Here is a 24,924-nt window from a genome sequence, read left to right as displayed (position 1 = left end):
TGGAGATTTGATTACTGTTAAAAATAATCCTTAACACCAATCAAGGAGCTTCAGGCAATCATGGTCTCTTAATCTCTATTATTTATGTGTCTGTACTTAACTTTTTTTTTCTCTCTCTCTTATCATCCCTTAATAGTGCAACTGTTGAATTCTAATGACAGCAGGTTTGCAGAGGTAATGATATCTGGGAATTTCCTCTGAAATTTTAGAATTGTAAGTTTTAAAAAAGTTAAGGAAGATTGATTACTATAAAAAACTAAATAGATTTATAGTAACCAATGTTTATTGATCATCTGCTATAAGCCACTCCCAGTGGAACTGAAGATACAAGGGTAAATGAGAAATTCTCAGCTCACGAAGTGCCACTCATGTACAAAGAGAGCTAAATAGGCAATTCATAGCACTCTTACAAGTGCCATGAAAGAGAAGAAAGGAAGAGAGATGCAAACATTCTCAGAGGTTGCTTCATCTCAACTGAATCATGAAGGACAGAAAGAGTTATCAGGTGAAGAATGAAAGTAAATGATATGTAGAAGAAACAGCAGGTACAAATTCCCTGAGGCATGTAAGAGCCTGAAATATTTGGGAAATTACAAACAGTTCTGTGGGTATACCGTAGAGTGTCAGGACTAAGTGAAGGAAAAGATAGAGAAGGCATGCTTGGAGAAGTAACATATAATGCTAAGGAATTTGGGATGCAACCTGGGAGCAATGCAAAGCATTCCCTAGGCATTCTACCATGATTATCAGAGTGAATAAGGAAACCTCATGATAACATTTGCCTTCCTCCGAAGTTTCAACTTTATTTAAAGGTGTCAGGTAAAGTTTCACACTGGTATAATCTCATCTACCCATAACAGAGGTCAACAGTGAATCCACATACTAGTCTAAGACAATAATTTCCCTAGGCTTTTCCAGTCATCAGGGAGCAACTGGGAAGGGGCCTGGATCACAGACTGGGTAAACATCTGATTCTGCAGAATGGTTTTTCTCATCTATGAGGGTGAAGATAGAGCCACAGATACCCTCAACCTATCCTCCTCCCCAGTCATACTCTCAACAACCCCAGCAGTAGCTGTGCCTAGAATGTTGCATTTTGAATCCATGTGCTCAGATCATTGTCCGCTAATTAAAAATGTTAACTCTTGGTTCACTATCACACTCTCTGACATCCCTTATATAAATTCTCAGAATTTTCAGGAATCATTGCATGATCTTCACAAAACTCGGTTCTGCGGGTTCCTTGAATTCCTCTAGTCGGCTGACATTGCTGACATTGATTTCATCATTACTTTATGCACCCACTTGTGTGGTATATGCAACATTACTTCTTTAAAATTAACTTCAACCCTTTCATAATTTCTATTTTACGAATCTTACTATGTGACTAACATCTCTTGTTTCTAGCTAACTTCCTCTGGTACTGTGGTCTCCAAAATCTTTTGACTCAACAGGGACCTTCAATCTATTGTTCCTACAAGCATTTTATTTTCCCCTGCCCCCTCATATCCTCTCTCTCCCTTCCTCTCTATAAATTCTTGGGCCACTCATACTCTCTCAGCTTTGTTGCCATTCATCACATTCAGCTGTCAAAACCACCACCTTGGTGAAACTCAAATTCCTGTTCTTTATGCCTATTTCCAGTTTAACTGATCTTGATGTTTGAGACAGTCCAAGCATCTTCTTGCCTTAGTAAGTTTGTAGTTATTAGGTAGTAGTATCTAGAAACCTGAGAATCCTAACTCCAGAATGGTGTATAGGACCCCAATGAACCTTATATATCAGGTCTTAAAGTGTAGTTGCTATGTACTTTTGCACTTAAATGCCTATATCACCCACAATCTTGGTGTGAAATGGTGATTACTAGAACCCAGATGCCTATTATTTTACCTAAATAATAAAATTTATATTTGTTCATAAAATCATAAGTTAATGATAGAAAGGATACATGAAAAGACAATGAGATAATACTGGATATCAGATGATTAAAAAGCATTCTAGCACCAGAGTTGGGCAAAGATTCAAATGGAAACAAAAAATATATATAAATTCTAGGACTTAAAAAAAATACATATAATCAATAGATTCCTCTAGTTGTTTCTTTACCAGAAAGTAAAAGTCTTAGGATATAGCATATTTATCCCAAGGTCTTATTTTTTTCAGATTTAATTATTTCAACTATTGAACACATATGAGGTACAGTTAAAAAGATACCATGATCCAATCTGAGAAACCTTGTCTTCCATTCAGTTTTTCATATGCTTAGGAGACATGTCCCTCCATTCCAAAAAGAATGTGTCCCTCCATTCCAAAAGGAACTGAGAACAGTGTACCTTATTTATTCCAAGATTGTTCTTACATTTTAAACATGCCTTTTCTGCGTGACTTATGATATCTCCCTTGAGCTACTTTGTACAGGAGTATTTCAGTTCTATTTCATTGCTTTTGGGAATATTTACGGGAAACTAGGAATGAAGGCCTGGAACTCTAGCATTGTGTGCCAGGTAGAAAATTTTAAAAAGGAGTCAATTCTTATGATTTTTAGATATAGATTTTCAAGTTTGGCCAAGTTGGTGGTATGCTTCATCTCCACTCCCAGTGTTTCCTGACCTGTGAAGGAACTTAATTAGAATAACTCTCTATTGGCCACTCTACTTCCTTTAAGTCCACCCCAGGGAAGATGAACTTGCTTAGATGAGTGATGAGCTTTAAGAGAAACTGGACATTAACTGCCCAGTTCCTTCCTGTTCTTCTTAGGAGCAAGTGCTTAAAGGACATACATGTTTCACGCTGTTATTCTGCACATGGTAATCTTAATTCTTCTAAATGGGTAATTCTAGTTCTGGGATTTAGTATTGTAAAGCTCACTCTCACACAGGTATAACCGAGATTTTCAAGAACAGCTTTGCCAGTAATGAAGAGGATGCTTTGGTCAGTTTTAATTTACTCTTTTAATTTTTTTTTTCCTTTCCAAATTTTTTATTTCTAATAATTTAGATTTACAAGGAAATGGCAGATTGTATAGAGTTCCCATGCTCCCCAAACCTAATTTCCCATATCTTATATTAGTATGGTATAGTTGTTACAAATGATGAAACAATATTAATTTATTATTATTAACTAAATTTTGTTTTTTATTAAGATTTCCTTCGTTTTTTCCTAAGAGCCTTCTTCTCTTACAGGATCCCACCCACTGAGATCTATAGCATTGTTATGGCTCTATAGCATTGTTTGAGCTGTGAAATTTTCTCATACTTGCCTAGTTGATGATGACCTTAACAGTTCTGATGAGTATTGATCAGGTATTTGTTTTTAATTTTATTTTTTATTAACATATAATATATTTTTATCCCCAGGGGTACAGGTCTGTGAATCGCCAGGTTTACACACTTCACAGCACTCACCATAGCACATACCCTCCCCAATGTCCATAACCCCACCCCCCCTCCCAATCCCCCTCCCCCCATCAACCCTCAGTTTGTTTTGTGAGATTAAGAGTCACTTATGGTTTGTCTCCTCCCAATCCCATCTTGTTTCATTTACTCTTCTCCTACCCCCTTAACCCCCCATGTTGCATCTCCTCTCCCTCATATCAGGGAGATCATATGATAGTTGTCTTTCTCCGATTGACTTATTTCGCTAAGCATGATACCCTCTAGTTCCATCCACGTCATCGCAAATGGCAAGATTTCATTTCTTTTGATGGCTGCATAGTATTCCATTGTGTATATATACCACATCTTCTTTATCCATTCGTCTGTTGATGGACATCTAGGTTCTTTCCATAGTTTGGCTATTGTAGACATTGCTGCTATAAACATTCGGGTGCACGTGCCCCTTCGGATCACTACATTTGTATCTTTAGGGTAAATACCCAGTAGTGCAATTGCTGGGTCATAGGGTAGTTCTATTTTCAACATTTTGACGTTTGTATTTTATCATTCATGTTGCTGATTTCAACAGTTTATGAATAACCGGTTGGATAGACAGTTTCCTTCTTCTTTGGCCCACATTCATCTCCACTCCACATTTCATGCTGTCACTGACACCCACAGAGGTTACTCATAAATTGTTCAAGAATTTCACTCTTGGGGTAGAAATTTCCCCTTGAGCTGTATATGACAATGTTCACGAGTGTATCCTTGTTTCCTATCTGCAGCTATTTTCCTAAGAAAATAACCCAATCCTAGAATGGGTTGAAGAGAGTTTTCTATTAAATGAAATACAAAATGCCAAACACTATAGTTTGCCCTATTACTCATTTTGCCCAAATAAACTTTGAGGTAAATATTTTTTTCCATTTTATAGATGAAGAAATGGCCATTTAAAATCGCCAACATGAGTGATTCAGTAAACCACCAACTGTGGGTTTTAGGCTTAAACCTCCATTTATCCAACTATTGAGACCATATTTTCCCCATGCTTGTCTGAAGAAGCAAGGCCAGTTTGAAGTTATAATTCTAAGTTAAATTAATGTCTCCCTAGATATTGATCTTTAAAATACTTGAAGCTTTATAGTATTATTTGACCATTGGGATTCCCACATCATCACAAAGCTCTTAATAACTTCAGTCAGATGTTGTAGTGAGAAAGAAGCCATACCTTTTGTTACATTCCTACCATTTCTAAAAAAAAGGAACAAGAGTTTCCCCAGCATCCTTTCTCTCTTTGGCTTAATTTTCTGAAGAAGGTCCATGTATTCTCCTTTTCTAGGAGCTGTTCCAAGACCTGTACTTAGAAAGCCCTGGTGGCAACCATAGGCAATAATAAAGGTACAGCTAAGTATGCCAGGGGACTAAAGGGCTCATCAAATATAATAGAAGGGACTTCAAATGATAGCAAATGGGAGGTAGAAATACAGAATGCATTACACAATCAATGTAATATGGGAAGAAATGTGTTAGGGTTGGAATGAATCACTTATGCAATAGGAAAAAAAAAAGGGGGGGGCAACTCATCCTTCACATCTGAGGCAGCTCTTCTCAAACTTTACTATGCCCAGGAATCAACTTGGGATTCTGTTTACAATGCTGAGTCTAGGTCCACACCTCTGGAGATTCTAGTTCCTCAAATGTGGGGAGGGAGTCTGGAAGTTTGTATTTTGAGTGAGTATTTCTATTTCTATTTCTATTTCTGTTTCTTTTTGAGTGAGGAGCAATGCTGGGATACCGATAATGTGGTGTGAGAAATCATGCTCTAAAAAGATCAGAGGGGTGAAGGACAAGTTAACAAGACAATTCTACTTTGTTTTATTTCAGAGCCCTTTCTTTGCTGTAAAGGGGGTAAGAGCCAGTTGTCTTTGTAAGTCATTTTAATGACTGACATATGAGAAACACAATCATCTGGATCAACTGGAGAGATTTAAGTAAAGACATAAAATCCTCCATACCTCTTGGGGAGAAATGTATTTCTGAAGCCATTTTCTGAAAAGATTTTACAAAACGAACACTACGCAGATGACGTGGGTTGTGCAACAATTCAGAAGGGACTGGGGTAGTAGCCAGGATCAGACATGTTCATGTTTCTGCAGGAAAATGTACGAATATTCATGCTAAATGGAACTTGGTCTATATCAAGCTCCATGTCTTTTCTAGTCAGTTCTTTCAAGCCAAATGAGTTGAGATCAAGTTGTATTACTTTCGTGATAATGAAATGAAAACTTCGACTGTCAAATTAATACCAGAACTTAAGATCAAATACTGTGAATAAGACCCTGTGAACTTTAAAAGCTAGACTTCATTGAATACTTAATATTTGCCTGCCATTGTACCTAGTATATTACATATGATTTTGTTGTTGTTTTCACTATTTTCCTATGAAAAACATCTTAGTCGTCTTATTGTAATGGTGAGGAAACTGAGGCCCAGAGGATTAATATGATCAGCTCAAAGACAGACTAATGAGCAGCAGAGCCAGGAGAGGAACACGGTTGACATGCTAATGATACTATTCTTTATGCCATCCTAAATTGCTTTTCTCAAAAATTCTCTCATTCACAACTAAATTAAAAAAGACAAATGTGCTTCAGTGGCTATATAAATACAACTTTGAAATCCTTTTTCATTAATTCCTAGAATGATTTACTAAGTGTCTGTTATGTGTTTGCATAGTTTTTATGTAGTTTCCAAATATTCCCATTCTCCTTTCCTTCTGAACCAGGATAGAAAACCACTCATTCACCTGCTTTGAAACTAGACATAGCCATGTGATTTTTACTGTAGTATAATCTAACCTCTCTGGATTGATACAGCACTCAGAACCTGCTCTTATCCAGCTTTATTGCTTTGTATCTATATTATTGGCTTCAGTTGTCATTCCTTCTTTAGACAAGGACCAAAGTAAACATTGATAATGCTATGTAATAATTTTGCTACTGATAATACCACTCTTTCCCACCTTGGACCATTCCACCAACAATGCATTTTTGAAGGAATACAAGCAAATACATTCTGTTTAAGATTTGATACCAAAGATTGTTCTTAACCTCAAGGTTTAACATTAAATGAGAATTAATAAATTTGATGTTAACACATTTTTAAACTGATTTTTCTTTTCACCCATTTTTCTTATGACTGGGATTTTATTTTAATATTATCTAGGTTTAAGAAAAAGAACATCATTGTAATGGATGTTTACTAATCTTTTACTAACTATCTCCTCCCTCCTTTCTTCTTTGACCAAAGTACCTTACTTTCCTTTTGGGAATTTGCTCTTCTTTTTCAGCCTCTGAATTTGGGTGGTACTCATCCCATTCTGGATCCTTAGGTGGGGATTAGTGTGATGATCCTATCCTCATGGCTAGAGCAATTGGTTCAGCGATGTTAGCTTGATCAAATTTAAAGTCAGTAGAAGAAAAATATCAGGAATTCCAAGGAGAGATTCTGTCTTTGACAATGGTAGAAAGATATGAAGTCTGGTCTCAATGCAGCCATTTACTAGTACAAAGTGAAGAGTCAGATCTCCATCATGGCACTAGTTAAGTCTGAGGATAAAGCCAATGGCCATGGATAGAAGATAGAAGACATGAAAATAACCCAGATCTTTGGCAAACTTTTTTTTTTTTTTGAGTAACTGTATTTGATACTCATGATTTAAATAATCCTGCATGACATGTATTTGGGCTATAAAAGTAAATTTTACTTAGACTATGTTGAGACAAAGGAAACAGGGGTGTCATTACATAACTTGGAAATATGGATTGCTCTTTCTTGAATAGAACCAGTATCCAACCAGACTTTAGACATTCCCCAAATATCCCCTGAAAATTGTGCCACAAAAGGAGGTCATTTAATATATCTGTGTTTTCCATGGATTTATAATCCTTTTGGAGAGCCAGGAAATGTGTGTAATAATTAAACATAAAGTGCTTGGCTGCATGGTGGTAAGTACGATAAAATTATTGAATATAGCAGTATGTGCAGCAATAATCAGGGAAAAACATCATGCACAAAAGTATCACTAGGTGTTGGGTTTGAAGGTTGTAGTGGTTTGGCCATAGAGAAAGGGGCTCAGTATTTCAAGAAAGGGACTAGGATTGTTGTGGAAGGAGAGTGGAAAAAAACAGATACTCCTCATCATTTGCTCAGTCAGTTATGGGGCAAGGCCCATTTCCTGTAGCATAGCCCTTTGCATCTTATGATAATCATGCGATGTAGACAATATTAGCTCCATTTTATAGAAGAGTTGTGCAGTTAGTTTAGTTTGGGTTTGGTTTGTCTTGATTCTTAGAGGCATACTGTAGCAGAGATCTAACTTGTAGTTATTAGAATATAGGGTTTGTGAATTACACTTAAATATTCAACCTCCCCCTTAATTTTAACCAGTTCAACTTTCTCTTAACTCTGAATAATTCAAAATTACTTCAAAATATGTAAGTACATACTTTGTCAGATTTTAAAATAAGCACACACATCAGTGTGATTGTGTCTTTATGTTCCTTATAAAGTCAGAATACTTCAAGCTCTAATCTAGTGGAATAAGGAAAGATGCATATTAAACTCAACCCATTCAACTCCACAAATTCTATTATGCTTCTTTACATAATTTTAAAACTTTTTAAAATCTGACTTTTGCCTTCGGTAACACTAAGATACTGTAAAGTTAGCGAGAACATTAATTTATCCATGCAAGCATGCATGTTTCTACATGACCCTTTGATTTCTAGCTCTTCCACATTTTCAAACACAGACATTCAAATGCCAAACCAAGATCTTTCAGCAAAAATAGGAATTAATTTTCCTGATGTCATACTCTCAGTCTCTGTTGAAGACCAATAATTCTGAGTACAAGCCCAGAATTCTGAATCATTTTCTAAAATGTGCCTATAAATCTTAAATTACATTAAACCACAATCCTTTACTCTCAAGAAGATACATTTTTAGTCTTTCTGTTCTGTCCACATCTTTGTCAAACCTAATTTCTTCCTGTTTTCAAGTTTCAGTTCAAATGCTCTGTCTCCATGATTCATTCTTCTAGCTGTCTTCCTTCAATTGTACAACATTTATGAAGAATCTAGTCTATGTCAGGCTCAGGGCTAGTTGTTAAGAAGATGACAATGAAGTCGGACTTTCATGACATTTTATCTGTATTCACTCCTTTTTTTAAAGATTTATTTATTTGAGAGACAGAGTGCAGAGTGAAAGGAAGACAGAGAGCACGTACTGGGGGAGGGGCAGATCCCTCGACATCAGGATCATGACTTAAGATGAAGGCAGATGCTTAACCAGCTGAGCCATCCAGGCACCCCTGTATTCATGCTTATAAAGAAGAAGCCATCTCATCAAATATAAAAAGCTTATGGTAGGTTGTCTTAAAATGCATTTTAACCTAAAAATCTCCAAAAAGTACACTTCATCCACCACTTAAAAAAAAATAGACCCAAGCCTCTTTTTTCTTTCAACAAGATTCTGCCAATTGTTTATCCATGTGTCACTTTTCACACATAAATAAACTCTAAATTTATAGGTCATAAATCTAAATTCCTTTACTTTAAAAATTTGAAGTGTAAAATTTGTTTTAGTGTCTCTTATTTTTATAATCTTTCACAATTAGCCCACCCCTAAATATGACTTCATATAATGTCTAATATATCATGAAAATAGTAGTTTGACATTCATAAACAGATTGTGGCAGAACAAAACTATGGGTAAATATTAAATTCAGAAGAATTATAGGGACATGTCGTAGAGCAATCCGTGAGCCTCAAGCATTCAAGTTGCTAAGGACAAGAGGGAATAGAAAAAGTAGCTCTAACTGGGTGTGGTGCATAAACAATGAATTCTGGAACACTGAAAAAAAATTAAATTAAATTAAATTTTAAAAAGAAAAAAGAAAAAGCTCTGAGGACTAGTTTGAAGTGACTTCAACGAGAGTAAAAAGTTCCTCTATAGTTTTAGAATTATTAGAATAACTAAAATAACTAGATTTTAAGCTGCTTGACAGTGAGATCAATGCCTCATGTAATTTTGAACCTAGTATCCCTCAGTAAAATGTTTTGTTTACATATGTGCTCAGGAAATACCAAATGAATAATGAACAAAGTAACTAAGTGAATTTGTAACATACTGTACAAATGACCCTATACAAGTACACAGTGCTTTGAATTACAAAGTCATTTTTATATACTTTAATCTCATTTAATTATTAGAGAGATTCTGCATGGTTGACTAAATAGCGTATCTTAATCCTTTTTTACGGGCATGGAAGCTGTGGCTCAGATAGGCTAGAAACTTGCCCAAGTCCCATGCAGCCTGCAGAGACAGTGCCAGAGCTCAGGTTATCTGACTTCTCGTCCAGAATTCATCCAACCAAATGCACTAGTAATGCACTAGAAAGATGCATTATTCACGTGAAAGCTACAATCTGAAGTGCTAACTGCAACTTCCTAACATATATCACGACCGTACAGAGAATTCTAGTACAGATGATATCATGTTTAGACATGAAATTGCAATGTTAGGGCTATGGGTCTCAAAGAGAGCTTGATACAGTCTTGCTAAGATCTATTATATTCTCCTCAGCCACAAAAAGGAATCCTGAGGGACTGAATGTGGATTGAAAGGTTAGATACAACATTAAATGACTATCATATCTGGAGCTGCAGACAGATCAGACTTTTCTGGTTGCAAAGTTAATGACTGGTACTCACGTGGGTCAAAAACTGAACGTAAAAGACAAAGAAAAGCAAATAAAACCAAACAGCATTTCACTCAGCCTTAAGCCAGCATAGTTATTGAAATACCAGACTGGCTGATGTGTTAGCAATGGCTCCCCAAGAAAACTCCAGCTCTCAATAGCGCAAGGCTGACAGCTAGCTTCTGCAGACACCTCTCTCCCACCAGCCTTTGTCTGGGAGGCACTGAGCATCGTAGGCATGGGGGCAAGCATTCCCACCGCCAGAAAGAGCGGTGGGTGGAAATAAGGAGCTCGCTAAATTAAGCCCCTGGAGCAGTCACAATTAAGAACTACAATAGCTCTTAAACGAGATAATGACTACTGGTACTTTCAAATTATATTCCAAACATATACTAAGGTATTTTAAGAATTTGAAATATTTTTAGGATAATGGTTTCTTTATTCGTGGGGGTGGGGTGGGGACTAAGGTTGACATGGTATTGAAGCATGTATGCATTAATGTGCTCTGATGTATTAAAAAGTATGGATTGTTGTGTGTGATATTTCATTAGTCTTGTCACATAGAATTTCATGTAAAAATACTTAAAATTCAGCTAGATTCAGCTCATTGTCAGTCCATTGGACTGTGGGCTCCCCAAGGGCAAGGACCATGCCTAATTTATCATTTTGAACCCTATTAATGGTGCTGGGAACATAGGAGGTCCTCAATAAATAACCAATACACAGAACTTAGCTGACCTCAAAGAGAGGCACTAACCAGACAGAGCTAACAGGGAGCGACCTCTTGTAGATGTAAGCAGCATCACACAGATGTACATGGGCAGGCTGTACGGTCTCAACTGAGTCTGAATGCCAGCTCTTCCACTTACTACCTGGGTGACCACTTTAAGTTACTTATCCTTTCTGAGCCTCAATTTTTCCATTCATAAAATGGCTTTATGGCTTTATTAATGTATCCACTGCATTTGGTAATTGAGAGCTAAATAACACTGGTACTAGGAATCAATTATTTCAATAGCCAAAAAAAAAAAAAAAAAAAAAAGTCTTTTTAGATTTTTAAAAAATTTTCCCAAAAACATGAGGTACAGTTTCTATACAGGTTTGAACATTCTGGGCCAATTCAAAACAAAACAAAACAGTAAAGAAGCTACCTTTCTAGGCAATATGTCTTGAGTGGGTTTTCCCACTAATTTCCATGAATCCCTCATCTACATTGAGTTTCTGACTATTCCTAGTGTTGGTGAAACTCATTAGTAAAGAGCATTTAAGAAAAAAGGAAGCTAACATATGGGGGGGGCTGTCTGGTGACCTTTAACCTTTTTTCTTTTCATCCATTATGACAGGATGAGCTATGCTACTGAGAAACTAAAGCAGCACTGTTGCACTGTTGAAGTTGCCTTTGGCAAATTCTACTAGCATTTTTTTGGCAAGTGCCCCAGAGGCATGCTGATCTCAATTTACACTGATTTCTAAAGTAAATTTTAACTACGGAATTAGTTTTCCTTTTTCTATCCCCTACCACTCTCAAAAAGTAACCTTCTAAGGAATTCTACAGAGCAGAATGTTTAAGAACCTGGGATATGTGGCCTTTTGAATCTGATTTCAAATCCCCTATTTCTCTTACTGGCTGAGGGCTTGGACTAGTTACTTAACTTCCTTGAGTTACAGGTTTCCTCTCTCTGAAAGCATGGTAGTAATCACAGCTACTTGGAGGTTTTTATGGAGATTAAAACAGAAATCTCACAAAAATTGCCACGGGCAATTTGTTGTACATAGTATGTTTTCAATAAATAAATCATGTTATTAATTATCACACTGGATAACTGTGATGTCTTAACATAAACAGCAATTATCCCAAGAGAAGTGTTCAGTGAGGATACTAGCTGTTAAGAAGAAATAAGTTTCTGTTTTTGAGTCCCAAACAGAATGGAGACGAGCTCTACTGCTGACTTCATCATTTTTCTTGCACCCGCTCTTAAGAGTCAAGAGACTGCATGGAACGTTTTGAAATGAAAAGGTAATTCTTTTGAAATATGTTTCTAAATTTCTACATGCATTTTAACTTCAAAATGTTTCCCATCCTACATTCCCTATCTAGAAGTTTAACTTTTAATCCCCAGAAAAGTGAAAACACTGAACTTAATCCGCTCAGTCCTCTTGGCAAACCCCCAGCAACTCCCAAGATTGTCAAATGCAGCAGGTCTCTTACTGACTTCAGGTGAAAATACATTAATCCTAGGCAACAGCCAAATTCCATTTTCCTGGGTCTTCCAGTGAGTATAACTTTCATTATCCTTTCATTTCTACATTTAGCCTTGATCTTTTAATAGCAGGTTCCCTCCAAGAGTAGCCCCCCGCAAAAAAGTCAGAATTTTGCCTTTTGTGTTGCTTCAACAATACCCTTATTTTTTTATCATCTTATCATCCTCATTAAGTCCTGATGACAAAATCTGATCACAGGGACCTAGGAGTGAGGGAGAACTTGAGTCACACTCCCAGGCTTGCTCCATGTGGAGCTGAGATCAATGATTCTTTTTTTTTTTTTTTTTTTTTTTTTTTAATGTTTCAGTTTCTTTACTGGCACTGAGATTTTATATGCCTTTAAGCCTTGCCTTCAAGCCATGACTTTGGAACTTCAGATCTAAAGGGAGCCTTAGGGGTAATTGTTAAAATAACGACAATGATGCTTTGGATCTGTGCTGCACTCCCACAAGTTACAAAGCATTTCCACATCCATTATCTCATTTGATTCTCCCCACACCTCTCTGAGGAAGGACTCCTGATAAAGCCATGCACTCCTTACTGACAGCAACTAGAGCACAAAGGGATAAAAGGATTTGATCACAGGCATGCAGCAAGTTAGAGGCAAGCCTGCAAGTGGAACCTGGGTTTTAAGGTTCTTATTCTCATTTTTTCTGTCTCCACTCCATGATACTCCAACTAATAAGGTACAGGTATAACCACTCTCAGCAATGCTAAGCCACATATGACTTGCTCCTCAGCACTGACTGCAACATCTTCTAGCCAACATAGAAGTAGAAATCGCTCATCTGGTCAACTCAGTATTCTCTCCCTCTTCATTTTTATTTTTCTTCATTTTATTTTACTTCAGGATCTGATAAAAAGGAAAGGAACTGTCTAAACTTTGAGTTATAGAACTTTACAGAGAGGCTTGAGAGAGGTCTGTTGCAATGCAATCTGGAAACTCATTATTAGATGCTTCATTTCCTGCAAAACTAGTTAGGAGAGCTTACACTAGTCATTTCACTTCCTTGGGCTTTATTATTATTTTTTAATCTGGGAAATAAAGGCCCTTGACTAGGCAAGTCTGAAGTCTCTTTGACTTGCAAGTTTTTGTCTTTATTACATAACTGCTGCATTGAGTATTGTTAGTAGTATAGAATAGAGAAGTAATTGTTCTGACACATCTAGCAAGTGTGTGTATGTGTGTGTGTGTGTGTGTGTTAGAGACCCCGAGCTGGTCATGGTCAATCAACAAGTCAACTTAATACCCTTTTCTCAAATTCTTCCTAAAGTCACTTTATGGGACAGCTATTAAAAGAGTGTTCCCACGCACACATCTGCCCTTTTTGAACTAATTTCAGGTTTCTTCTCCCTTTTTAGTCTAAATGTAAGGTTACAAAGCAAGCAGAATCAGTTACTATCTTCTATGAACTTTCAATCAATTATAAATCACTTCTCTTTTCTTAGAGTCATTAAATATGCCCGAAATCTACTGTGTCTGTGTGTATGCGTGTGTGTGTGTGTGTGTGTGTGTGTGTGTGTGTGTGTGTGTGTGTGTGTGTTAATTTCAAGGGTTAGGGAAAGGAATGAGAAAGAAAGGAAAATACAATTACTTTATGATCACATTGCTATCTATTTCCATAGTTATTCACAATTTCCTAAGCATTTTCAGATATTCATAGTAACTCCGGTAGGGTAATTGTAAAATTCTTCCATTTTACAGGTAGCATGAGGTCTGAGAGGTTAAATGACTTGCCTAGATGTATACACCTTTTTATAAGATCCGCTAAGACTTAAGGCCAGCTTGTCTCACCTCTAGCCAAGTATCCTTTCAAATTTTACCAGAAGTCATGTCTTACTAATATACTACACATGTAATTTTATCCAAAATTTTGAGTCATACATAGATAATCCTTCCAGTAAGAGAAAGCATTTTAGTTAGTTAGCCTTGTTCAAGATACTTCTGTTATTTACTCATTCTTCTCTTTTAAAAGAAAACTGACTCTACTTGATATATCCAGTTATCAACACTCTAAATTGTGCCATTGACTTGAACGACACAATGTATTAGATTTCTAGTGGCATGAAATCTCTTGAAAACATGTGCTCTTTATTGTGTTCTATACACACACACACATATCTGTTCATGTGAATAGCCTTTTACCTTGATGAAAAGAAAATCACTGTTGCCTACAAATAAGACCCAACAAAAATGCTATGGCTTAGTCTCGGAGCACACGTTCAAATCCTGGCTCTGCCCCTTACCAGCTACATGATCATGGAAATAAAAATACTATCTACCTTTTAAAGTTGTTGCAGGTTTATAGAAATAAACCTTGTAAAATACTTAATTTAACATTGTGGCTGGTATACATAAAATGTCCAAGAAAACCTGACTTCAGCATCTTGTCATCATCCTCATCCTTACCACCACCACCATCACCATCAGCTCATCGTTATCAACACCACTTACCTGTGTACAGATTAACAGGAGCAGATTTTTAGGACCAAAGTATCTCCTACTCTTAACTTATTCAGCTTCAGCCAATAGAATGAAAATTCCTTTTTATATTAGCTTAGTCTTATATAGGCAAGTGGCCAGGAAGGAACAGTAGACTGGGGACACAGATGTCTGTTGATTAGTTCTAATTCTACTAATAACTAGCCATGCAAAAATATTTGAAATTATTGGTAACCATATGCTTCATATACTTCACCTATAAAACAGAGATGGAATTAATTTAAGAATGTTTCATAGAGGAAAGGGTTAAAATTATAGCTTATTATTAAGATTAAAAGAAGGGGTTTAAACTTTACTGGAAACTATACTCTTTTCTTACACAAGACTATTAGAGACTTTTTTTTTCCCTCATGAATAAGTAACAGCAATCAAGATAGCCTGACCTTTTCATTATTTTGTGGCTTGCTTTATTAAATCATGTTCAATTACTTCCTCCTAGTGACAAGAGGATGATGCTGGTTTATTGTTTCTTAGAAGTTACACTGCCTAATATCTGTAAAATTCAATTTAGTACGGGACCAATATTTACAGACCTGTTTTTCAATGTAATTAATAAAGCTGTCCCAGAAGTATATCAGGGAAAATCTTGCCCACGTTTATAAAATGTGACAGTTCCTATCACCCTACAATCATTTTCATGTTAATATTGTGTCTTTTCATCTGTTCCTTCTGAAGCCACCTTTACATAGAAAAAAGCCAATAGGAAATCATGGCTATAGGTCATTGACAAAGCAAGCAAGCTTGCCCCGAAACAGTTGCTTTTAAAGAGAATAATTCTCAGAGTCAGAGACATTTTAATGACTGGTTTCTGTTTTCTTTGAGAGTAAGTCGTTCCTTTCTCTTACTAGTGGTGGTTTTTCCGGACCTGTTATCTCAAGCTACACTTACTTATTTGGCCAAGGAGATGGGCCATGTACACCATAAAGGATTATATTAATGGTAAGTTTTGATTATGATTTTGAAGTTCCAAATACTTGAATCTCTTCCTACCAAGTCCATCCCTACAAAGGCCTTTCCCAGTGGCCCTTCGTGTAAGAGAAGCATGCATCCCGCCCCATGGGCAACTGGCTTCTCTATGTGGTTTGCTTTGGCACATGGAATGTGAGCCAAATGAGTTATGCCTATCAAAGCAGAAACTTTAAGAATCATTTTATTCTTCTACTATTTCTCCTTCAGCCATAAGAATAAACATGCCATGGAATGCAATACAATTTTTATTGAGTTTTAAGCCACTGATATTTAAGAGCTCTTTACCACCATAGCACAGTCTAGCTTAAATTAACCAATATGGTCTGATTCTGCCATAGTAGTACGCAACTATCTTTAGATAGATAGAGGATAGCTGGATAGATAGCTAGACAGCAAAGTAGACAGATGCCATCACACTAAAGAGAAAACAAATTACATACGAGATAAAGAAATATGGCCAGGAGCAAGTCTTTCTGCAAACACAAATTCAAAAACAGCCCTGGTATTTGAGTCACCGCTACACTAGAAAATGAGCGTGTCAGGACACATGAGTGTCTGTTAAGTGACTTACTCCATGATCTTGGAAAAGGCCTTTACCCTCTCTAGATACTTTTCTACAAGACTGGTTGTACATGATCATCTTACCTGGAAAATGAGTATAGCATTATAGAAATACTGTAAAAAGTAAATGAGACGATTCATATATAAAGAGTTTTCAAATGCTAGTATGTCATATTATTATTGTAGAGGTGCTAGATCAGTACTATTTTAATGGACTGCCAATTCTCAGCACTATCCATCAGCTAAATTTATACAATTAATCTATTAAAAATAAAATAATAAATTGAGGTCATACTAGGCACTCTTGATTACAAATGTTCTTTCTATTTGAGGATATAGAGTGTGTGTCCTTTCTCCTTTCTGAAAGCCATGTCAAAGCCACTGTCCTATCTTTGCCCTCTCCTAATTTCTCATTTAGTATAAACGGGGTTAGCATCCACCCTCGTTCCTCACACCCACCATGGGCCTATTTTTCCCATGCCAGATTTTCTCAGACCTTAACTAACTAACCAACCATCTCTATGGCAACACTCTGGGCCTCTTGCCCCCACAGTTGCCACCGAAGTTCTCTATACATGACAGAAAAAATAGATCTGTTAATTTCTAAATTTTATAGGATAAGGTAACGTGAGGAAGTTTCTGTTGGGAACTTGTGGGGACATAGGAAACCTAAATGCCCACCAGAAGTTTGCTTTATAACCAATTTGCCCAGGTATCAGGAAACATAGCACAGCATTTTAGAGGTGAAAGGAGCTTCAATTCAATCCAGTCTGATTTTTTTTTTTCTTTTTTGAGACAAAGAAATCAAGGGTCAAGTCCTAATATGACTTGTCCAAGTTCATTCAACTATAGGGTAGCATAACCACAAAGGGAACTGTTAGGTAGGAATCGGTTTTTGCTCTATAACCAGCTGTCTCACCTCATCAAAGAAAATAAAGAGCGGAGCTTTATTGCAGAGCAAGAATTGTATCAATCTTCAGAGAAGTACACCAGGGCAAGTGTCGACTGGCTACTTAAGACTGCTAATAAGTAAAGTACAGGAAAATTGCAACCAAGCTTTTGCCTGCTTAGATGGGAGCTGGAAAAGACAAATGCAAACAAGGCTAGCTGCGCAGATGTCTGCAGATATAAATTCATAATTTTAAGGTTGTTGAAAATCCATCTCCCATGAAAGTGGATCATAGAGATAAACTGAATAAACTTAAAATCAATTGGCCTTGCACATGCTAGATATTTATGACAAATAAACCCAGTTGTAGAACGTAAAAATGCAAGTGAAGCATAGGTTGGCCTCATTCTGGCACTTCCCTGCAACTCATTATCTGTTTTCAAACAAAACCTCGATTGTTTGTTTTTCAAACAAACGTTGGTTGAGTAATATTCACATTCATTGCTTTTTGCCTATAAAAAAGTAAAAAAAAATAAATACATTCATTTCCACACATACATATATACATATACATATATATATATATATATATTCTGCAAAGATATAGGTGTACTTAGTTTTTCAAAATAAGGAAACAGTAATTCACAAAGAAAGACATATAGTCCCCCCTCCCAAAAAAAAACAGGAAGTGGTAGGGACTTTGGTAAACTGTAGATGATGTGCCTCACCTATTCAGTAATATCGTAATTCAGATTTTTTTTATTATAAAAGATTTTATTTATTTATTTGGCAGAGAGAGATCACAGAGAGGTAGGCAGAGACCCTGATGCGGGGCTCGATCCCAGGACCCTGAGATCATGACCTGAGCCAAAGGCAGAGGCTTAACCCATTGAGCCACCCAGGTGCCCCCCGTAATTCAGATTTACCCAATCATTTTCAAATATGAATGAAGACCCAGATGTTCACGATGTTAAGATATTTAAGATTTGCATATGGAAATTTTCAATTGTTCGGTACTGACTAAAATAAATAGAATTAGACTCATCCATGTCTAATGCCCCATGCTCTACTGGCTACCAAGTTACAACCACTGACTTCACCTCTTCAGAGTAATTTCCCTATCAGTAAAATTACAATTGGGCTTGATCTTCAAGATTTAGCCCTAAAATTTTATTTTTCTCTCAATCTATTTTCACTCTCAGGCACTGATACTGGTAACAAGAAATTACCAGCTGAGAAAATGTAATCCTTAGGTGGTTATAATTCATATCCATGATTGCATTGTCTCTTTAACAAGGAGCTATTACACAGCTCATGAATTACACACTGGCTCTTATATTACATAGCTTTTCACCACTTAGTGCTCAAAAGCAAGGTGCATGGTGCTGTAAGTCATGTGAGTATAAGCATATCAGAAGTCATGTTTGGGAACTATTCCAATAAACTCAGTTGTCTCAGCTAAAGCAATGTCACTTACTGTACTTCAGTGTTCTTACAGAGCTGAGAGAGAAGCATTTACGGGCAATACAATTAGGTTTGTGATGGGGATGGGAGAACAACTGTAATTTAATTTTAAGAAATACTATTTTTTTATTATTTCTTTTTGTCATTCTGAGAGATAAGACATAACAAGGAGAAGTTAATTTAGGGGTAGACAAATTGGAAGACAAATATGAAAAATTAAACATTTATGATGTGACTCATGCTAATGAGAAGCACTGTCAATTTCTTAAACAGCAGAGATATCCATATATAAAAGTAAACAAAAACTAAGTCATATTTAACCTATTTGTCAATTCTCTTTTCCTTGGGCTTTTCTGCCCTTTTGGAATGGACTAGTAACACTAGCTGTTCTTGATTTTTTTCTTTCTTTTTTTTTTTTTTTTAAGATTTTATTTATTTACTTGACAGATAGAGATCACAAGTAGGCAGAGAGGCAGGCAGAGAGAGAGAGAGGAGAAAGCAGGCTCCCCGCGGAGCAGAGAGCCTGATGTGGGGCTCAATCCCAGGACCCTGGGATCATGACCTGAGCCGAAGGCAGAGGCTTTAACCCACTGAGCCACCCAGGTGCCCCTGTTCTTGATTTTTTTCTAAATGAATTAGATTATATGAGATACAGGTGAGAATGGTAAACAAATTCTGGTCAGCCCCAGCTCGTCTGCCCAGCAAATTCTTTTCTGGGCTGTGATGCACTGCCATGTGCTGTGACCTTCATAATAACTTCATTTGGAGGGGGGGGGGAAGGAAAGTTAAATAATTAAAAGAAATCATTTTCCTCATTGCTGTTTGTTTCCCTTTTCAGTCTCTGACAAACTTAAATTTGCATATCTGCCACACTGAATAGCATTATTTTCTGAAAATGCAAAAACAAGGTGAAGAAATTATTCAATTGCATCAAAGTGAAAGGAACTGTCAATGAGCTTGTGTTTAGAGCATGATGTCTGTTGACTCAGTCTCTATTATCTCACCTTTTTTTATTTTTAAAAATTATTTGACGTTTTACATTTATTTGGGGCAGCAGCTCTACAGGAGGGCTCCATTAGTCATATCAGTCACATGGATGAACATGTCTTTTAAATACAGCAAAATAGGATTTTCAATTGAATTAGGAAACACCAAAGACTTGGATAAAAATTAACATCTTGACCTGGTTGGTTTTGATAGATTGTCAAAATAAGGTATTAATCTCCAAAATTACTGTAAATAGTAGTCATGCTAACCTTTTATTTGGTTTTCTTTCTGATGAGAGTTTTGTGTGAGGAACCAATTTATGCAAATGCACTGGATCTGACCGTTTCTTAATTAAGGCCATATTTGGAGGGTGACCGATAGGTCCACTTAGCAAGTGAATAGTACTATCTCATAGACAGTAAGTATGTTTTTGAAAAAGGAAAGGGATATCATTGTTAAATTGTTTTTCACTTGTTATTACTACATATAATTGCTATTCCTATATGTTAACATTTTGTTGATGCATGTATAGGGTTATATTAAGTGATATTACTTCATTGCATTGTGTAATATTACTTATTATGAAGCTTAAGAATTAACTTTTACTTCTAATTAATTCATTTCTTTACCTAATATGTTTATGAGAAGCAATAGGGTATAAATTTGGTATTTGGATAAACAACTCTACTTTATTGACTATCCTTGAACAAATTACTTAGCCCCTCTAAACTTAAGTTGCTTCATCTGTCAAATAGCAAAAGAATGTATTTCTCATAGACTTGTTGTGAGAAATAAAATGAGATCATGCATGTTGCACAGACCCTAGAAAGTCATAAAACCCACTGTCCCTTCCTAGCACACAACTGAGCTATATTTCCCAGTTTCATTTTATCTCCATGGGAACATACAACATTTTTGCCAATGGAATATAAGCAGAAACAAAGCATGTCACCTTAAAGCCAAACAATTTTCCTTACATTTCATATGACTTCTCTATGCGATCACTCTGTGTCTCTAGCCCTATCTCCCTACTAGGTAATGTCAGAGCAACTTTGGAATTTAAAATTCTGATGTGGGATTTTTATTTTATTTTATTTTTAAAGATTTTATTTATTTATTTGACAGAGATCACAAGTAAGCAGAGAGGCAGGCAGAGAGAGAGGGAGGGGGAAGCAGGCTCCCTGCTGAGCAGAGAGCCGGATGTGAGGCCTGATCCCAGGACCCTGGCATCATGACCTGAGCCAAAGGCAGAGGCTTTAACCCACTAAGCCACCTAGGCACCCCTGATGTGAGATTTTTAATTGTAATATATAAATATTCTAGTACCACAACTGAAAGAAAATAACACATAAAATCTTGGGTTAACATTACATATAACATCATGTGTCACTAAAAACAAATATATGGGTGGGACGATCATTCCCCTTAAAATTAAAAATCTAAAGGAGTTTGTTTTTGCATTTGACTTTCTTTGGAAACATATTGAAAACCTGATGAAGGAAAACATTACCAAGAAGGCCACTCCTACATCTGTACATTAGGACATCTGTGGTATAACTGTGGTTACATCAGAGGTTCTGGACAGGTCTAAGAAAAAGGACTTCAAAGAAGCATCTACTCAAGTGCATTCATTTTCATTTTATAAACAAGGAACTTTCATTCCAGAGAAGGCAAATGACTTCCCCATGACTACTCCTGGCCAAGCACTCTTAAGTTGTTCCTACATTTTCTTCTCTTGAAACCAAACTTAATTGTTTTTCTGAATTGAATTTTAAAAATAAAATAAAAATCAATTACTATAAAGTCATCCACTGATTTATTTAAAGACACTGCATTGCTTCAAGTAGTTTGGAAATTTATTGATGAAAATGAGCTCACAACTTACTTACTGTGACTCCAAAGTCACAGGAGACTGTGGGATGAGTGCCCAGTTGCTTATTTCTCTCCTCACACCTAGTTTCCTTAGTATTTTTTTTTAAAGATTTTATTTATTTATTTGTTAGAGAGAGAGAGGGAGCGAGCATGAGCACAGGCAGACAGAGTGGTAGGCAGAGGCAGAGGGAGAAGCAGGCTCCCCGCTGAGCAAGGAGCCCGATGTGGGACTCGATCCCAGGACGCTGGGATCATGACCTGAGCCGAAGGCAGCTGCTTAACCAACTGAGCCACCCAGGCGTCCCTCCTTAGTATTTTTTGTTTCACCCTCTTCAGTGAAAAATATATATATATATATTGTTAGCTTGTATCTTTTTAAAAAAATTATTTTCCCTTTTCTTGCCCTTAAAAGAGTTCACCTCTATGACGAGGAAGGTTTTAAAGAGTCTCCCTGGTTTGCCAAAGACATCTAAATTAAAACACAGCCTAGAAGGTAGGAGCTATTTCTTTTTTCTATTTGGAGAGTTATTTGACCAGTACATATACACAGATACACATAGAGAAAGTTGGAGTTGAGCTTGGTATCAAATAAGGAATATAGGATACAAAACCATGAATTGGTACACTGTACCCAGAAAACCTCAAGGGGGTAAGGAGTATGGTGAGAGAACCATGGACAAGGTTTAAAGATACAAGGTAGATTACAAATACTTTAGAAATGAAGCAAGGAACATGGACTTGATCCCACAGACCTAGTATTTCTAAAACAGCAGTCTGCCCAGTACTATTGGAAATTAAGGCAAATTCAGTGGTATGTGGACTTTTTATTTTAATATTTGTGTATTTCTTATAATAAAAATCAGAAAAATGTAACTAGCATATGGAATCCTAGACTAAAAGATAAGTTAAAGACAAAAAAAGTAAATAATTTTTAAAGTTCACGGGTTTACCAAAAACTTATGGAGATATTTCATGAAACACTGATATTTACACTCCAAAAGAAAATATGGAAGCTTTACAAGTATCCTGACAGAAGAAGAATGTGATCTATTCTTTTCGATGCAAGATGATGGCATTGGATCAGAGGCCCCGTACAAAATTTACTTGCCACTTTTCTAGCCCACATTTCAGGATGAGAACATGAAGCAACAAAGTTCCTGTACTAAAAATCATGTAGAATATTTGGTGAACTGGCAATGGCAACATGATCAGAAAGAACAATCTTCTACTTGAGGGGAAACAATGAGTAATGGGAATATATGTAATAGAATTCTGCATTGCTTATTAAATTGAGAGAAATTTTACAGTTCTAGCAATATAATTATCACAAGTAATCAATTCTATAATTGCTACTAATCAACAACTTCAAGCAAGCCACCATTCTAATGTCATGGATACAAATATGATTAAAACAAGGCTTCTGTTATGAAATTTGTGATTTATTGGAATGAGGGGGCAGAAATTAAAAAAAAATGCCTAAGCAACACAAGGCAGAAATTATGTTTTTATAAGGTGGGTGAAAATGCTCTGAGGGAGAATTAATAAAATGGTGATGATGATAATTATTATTATTAATAATAATGCTTTCCAATTACAGGGTCCTTTCTATGTGACAGGTAAAATCTTAAGTATTTTTAATGGAGTATTTTACTTAGTCCTCAGAGAAACCCTGCAATACTGGTGATATTGAACTTAGATATATCAAATAAATACAAGCCAAAATTCAAACTCGAGCAGCCTGACTCCAAGAGTACACATAATAGAAAAATTGCTCCAAATATTTCAGTGGTAAGGTAAGTAATGGCCTTGTTGAAGAAGTGCTGTGCTTTTAAGCCTTAAAGTCATAAAGAATGTAGGGATCAGTTGAGAAGCCATTCAAAAGAGAAAGACTAGGATTGGCTTGTTACATTCAGGAAAACATAGATGGATTAGTTCTGTCACCAGGTGGGAAATTATGGAAAACAAAGCTGGAAAGTTCCTGAGGTCAGGTGCTTGCATTTTAGGAACAATGTGGTAACTGACCTAATAAATTCTTGAAACATGGTGAAAGCTGTGTGCTCAGAAGACCCACTGGGCCACGGTGGGAACAAAATAGTGTAATAATTAAGAGCACAAGTCTAGGAACAAGGCATGTGAACCTACAGCCTAGCTTTGGTAACTGATCCCTGCAATAAATGAGCCTCCAGAAATCTGTTTCCTCATCCACAATGACACATTGGGTATTGATGTGTAGTAAACAGGACCAGGGCTACGAGAATTCAAGTCGGTTGTTTAGATAAAAGGTTTGCTACAGTGTGTGCAGTTAGTGATCAGTAAGCGCTAGCCTTTATGATTAATGTGTAAAATCAGACTGTGGAAGAGAGAGACTGACAGCAGGCATATAACCTTAATAGGCTACCAGCTCAGTCCAGATGAGAACAGACAAAACCCTCAACTAGGACAGAGGCGACGGCAAGTGAAAAGAGGACAGTTACGCAAGATGCTTCAGAGGCATGAGCGCCTTTGTGATTCATTAGAGGTGGGAGGTAGAGACATGACTCTGAGTGTTCATGCCTGGCTCACCAAGACAATGATGGTGCTATTCCCAGATACTGACCAATTATAAAGACACGATGGTTTGGAGGAGAAATCATGGATCCAGAATTTGTTTGGATATTGACTATGAATGAAAGGTATTGGGGCGCCTGGGTGGCTCAGTGGGTTAAGCCTCTGCCTTCAGCTCAGGTCATGATCCCAGGGTCCTGGGATCGAGCCCCGCATTGGGCTCTCTGCTCAGCAGGGAGCCTGCCTCCACCTCTCTCTCTGCCTGCCTCTCTGCCTACTTGTGATCTCTGTCAAATAAATAAATAAATTCTTAAAAAAAAAAGAATCGATTTTGAACTAAAGGTATTCTTCAAGTCTTATCAGTATACCCTCAAGGCAATATTTTTCTCAAATATGATACAGATATGACTAGTGGTAAACAAGATGGTTCAGGGGGTGGATGCAAAGATTGTCAAACAGCACTGATTTACATGGTGAGAAGATTCTTCCCTGTGAAATTATCATTCTACTCTTCTGTTTACATTAGTGAACTGTTTTGCTTTGGTGGCAGCTGCACTGTCCCATTTCTCTTAATACCTTTCTTTCGCTCTTTTTCAATATATTCCATCTGTAGAGCACAAATACATGCACTTAAAATTTAAGAACATTTGTTTGCTTTTCATTATATTTTTGTATCAACTTCTATTGTGTCAGATGCTTCTGCTTTTCTAATTATGGTCCTAAGATAAGGAACCAGCAG

The 24,924-nt window shown here is 36.7% G+C and overlaps 1 protein-coding gene across 3 annotated transcripts in view; it reads right to left on the bottom strand.

Moving 5' to 3' along the window:
- GABRG2 (gamma-aminobutyric acid type A receptor subunit gamma2) overlaps positions 1 to 24,924 on the bottom strand; it is a 110,678-nt gene that overhangs the window by 43,296 nt on the left and 42,458 nt on the right. For 2 of the 3 annotated variants that reach the window (XM_047731263.1, XM_047731264.1), the window contains exon 7: positions 15,203 to 15,208. The exons of the other annotated variant lie outside the window; for it this stretch is intronic. In XM_047731263.1, the coding sequence (XP_047587219.1) occupies positions 15,203 to 15,208 (6 nt within the window). The remainder of the gene's footprint in view (positions 1 to 15,202; positions 15,209 to 24,924) is intronic. 3 annotated transcript variants of the gene reach the window in all.

The sequence above is a fragment of the Lutra lutra genome, chromosome 5 (genome assembly GCF_902655055.1).
Source record: "Lutra lutra chromosome 5, mLutLut1.2, whole genome shotgun sequence".
Classification (NCBI taxonomy): Eukaryota; Metazoa; Chordata; class Mammalia; order Carnivora; family Mustelidae; genus Lutra; species Lutra lutra.
The sequence above is the reverse complement of the archived record's forward strand: the minus strand, read 5'-3'. Positions and strand labels throughout refer to the sequence as shown.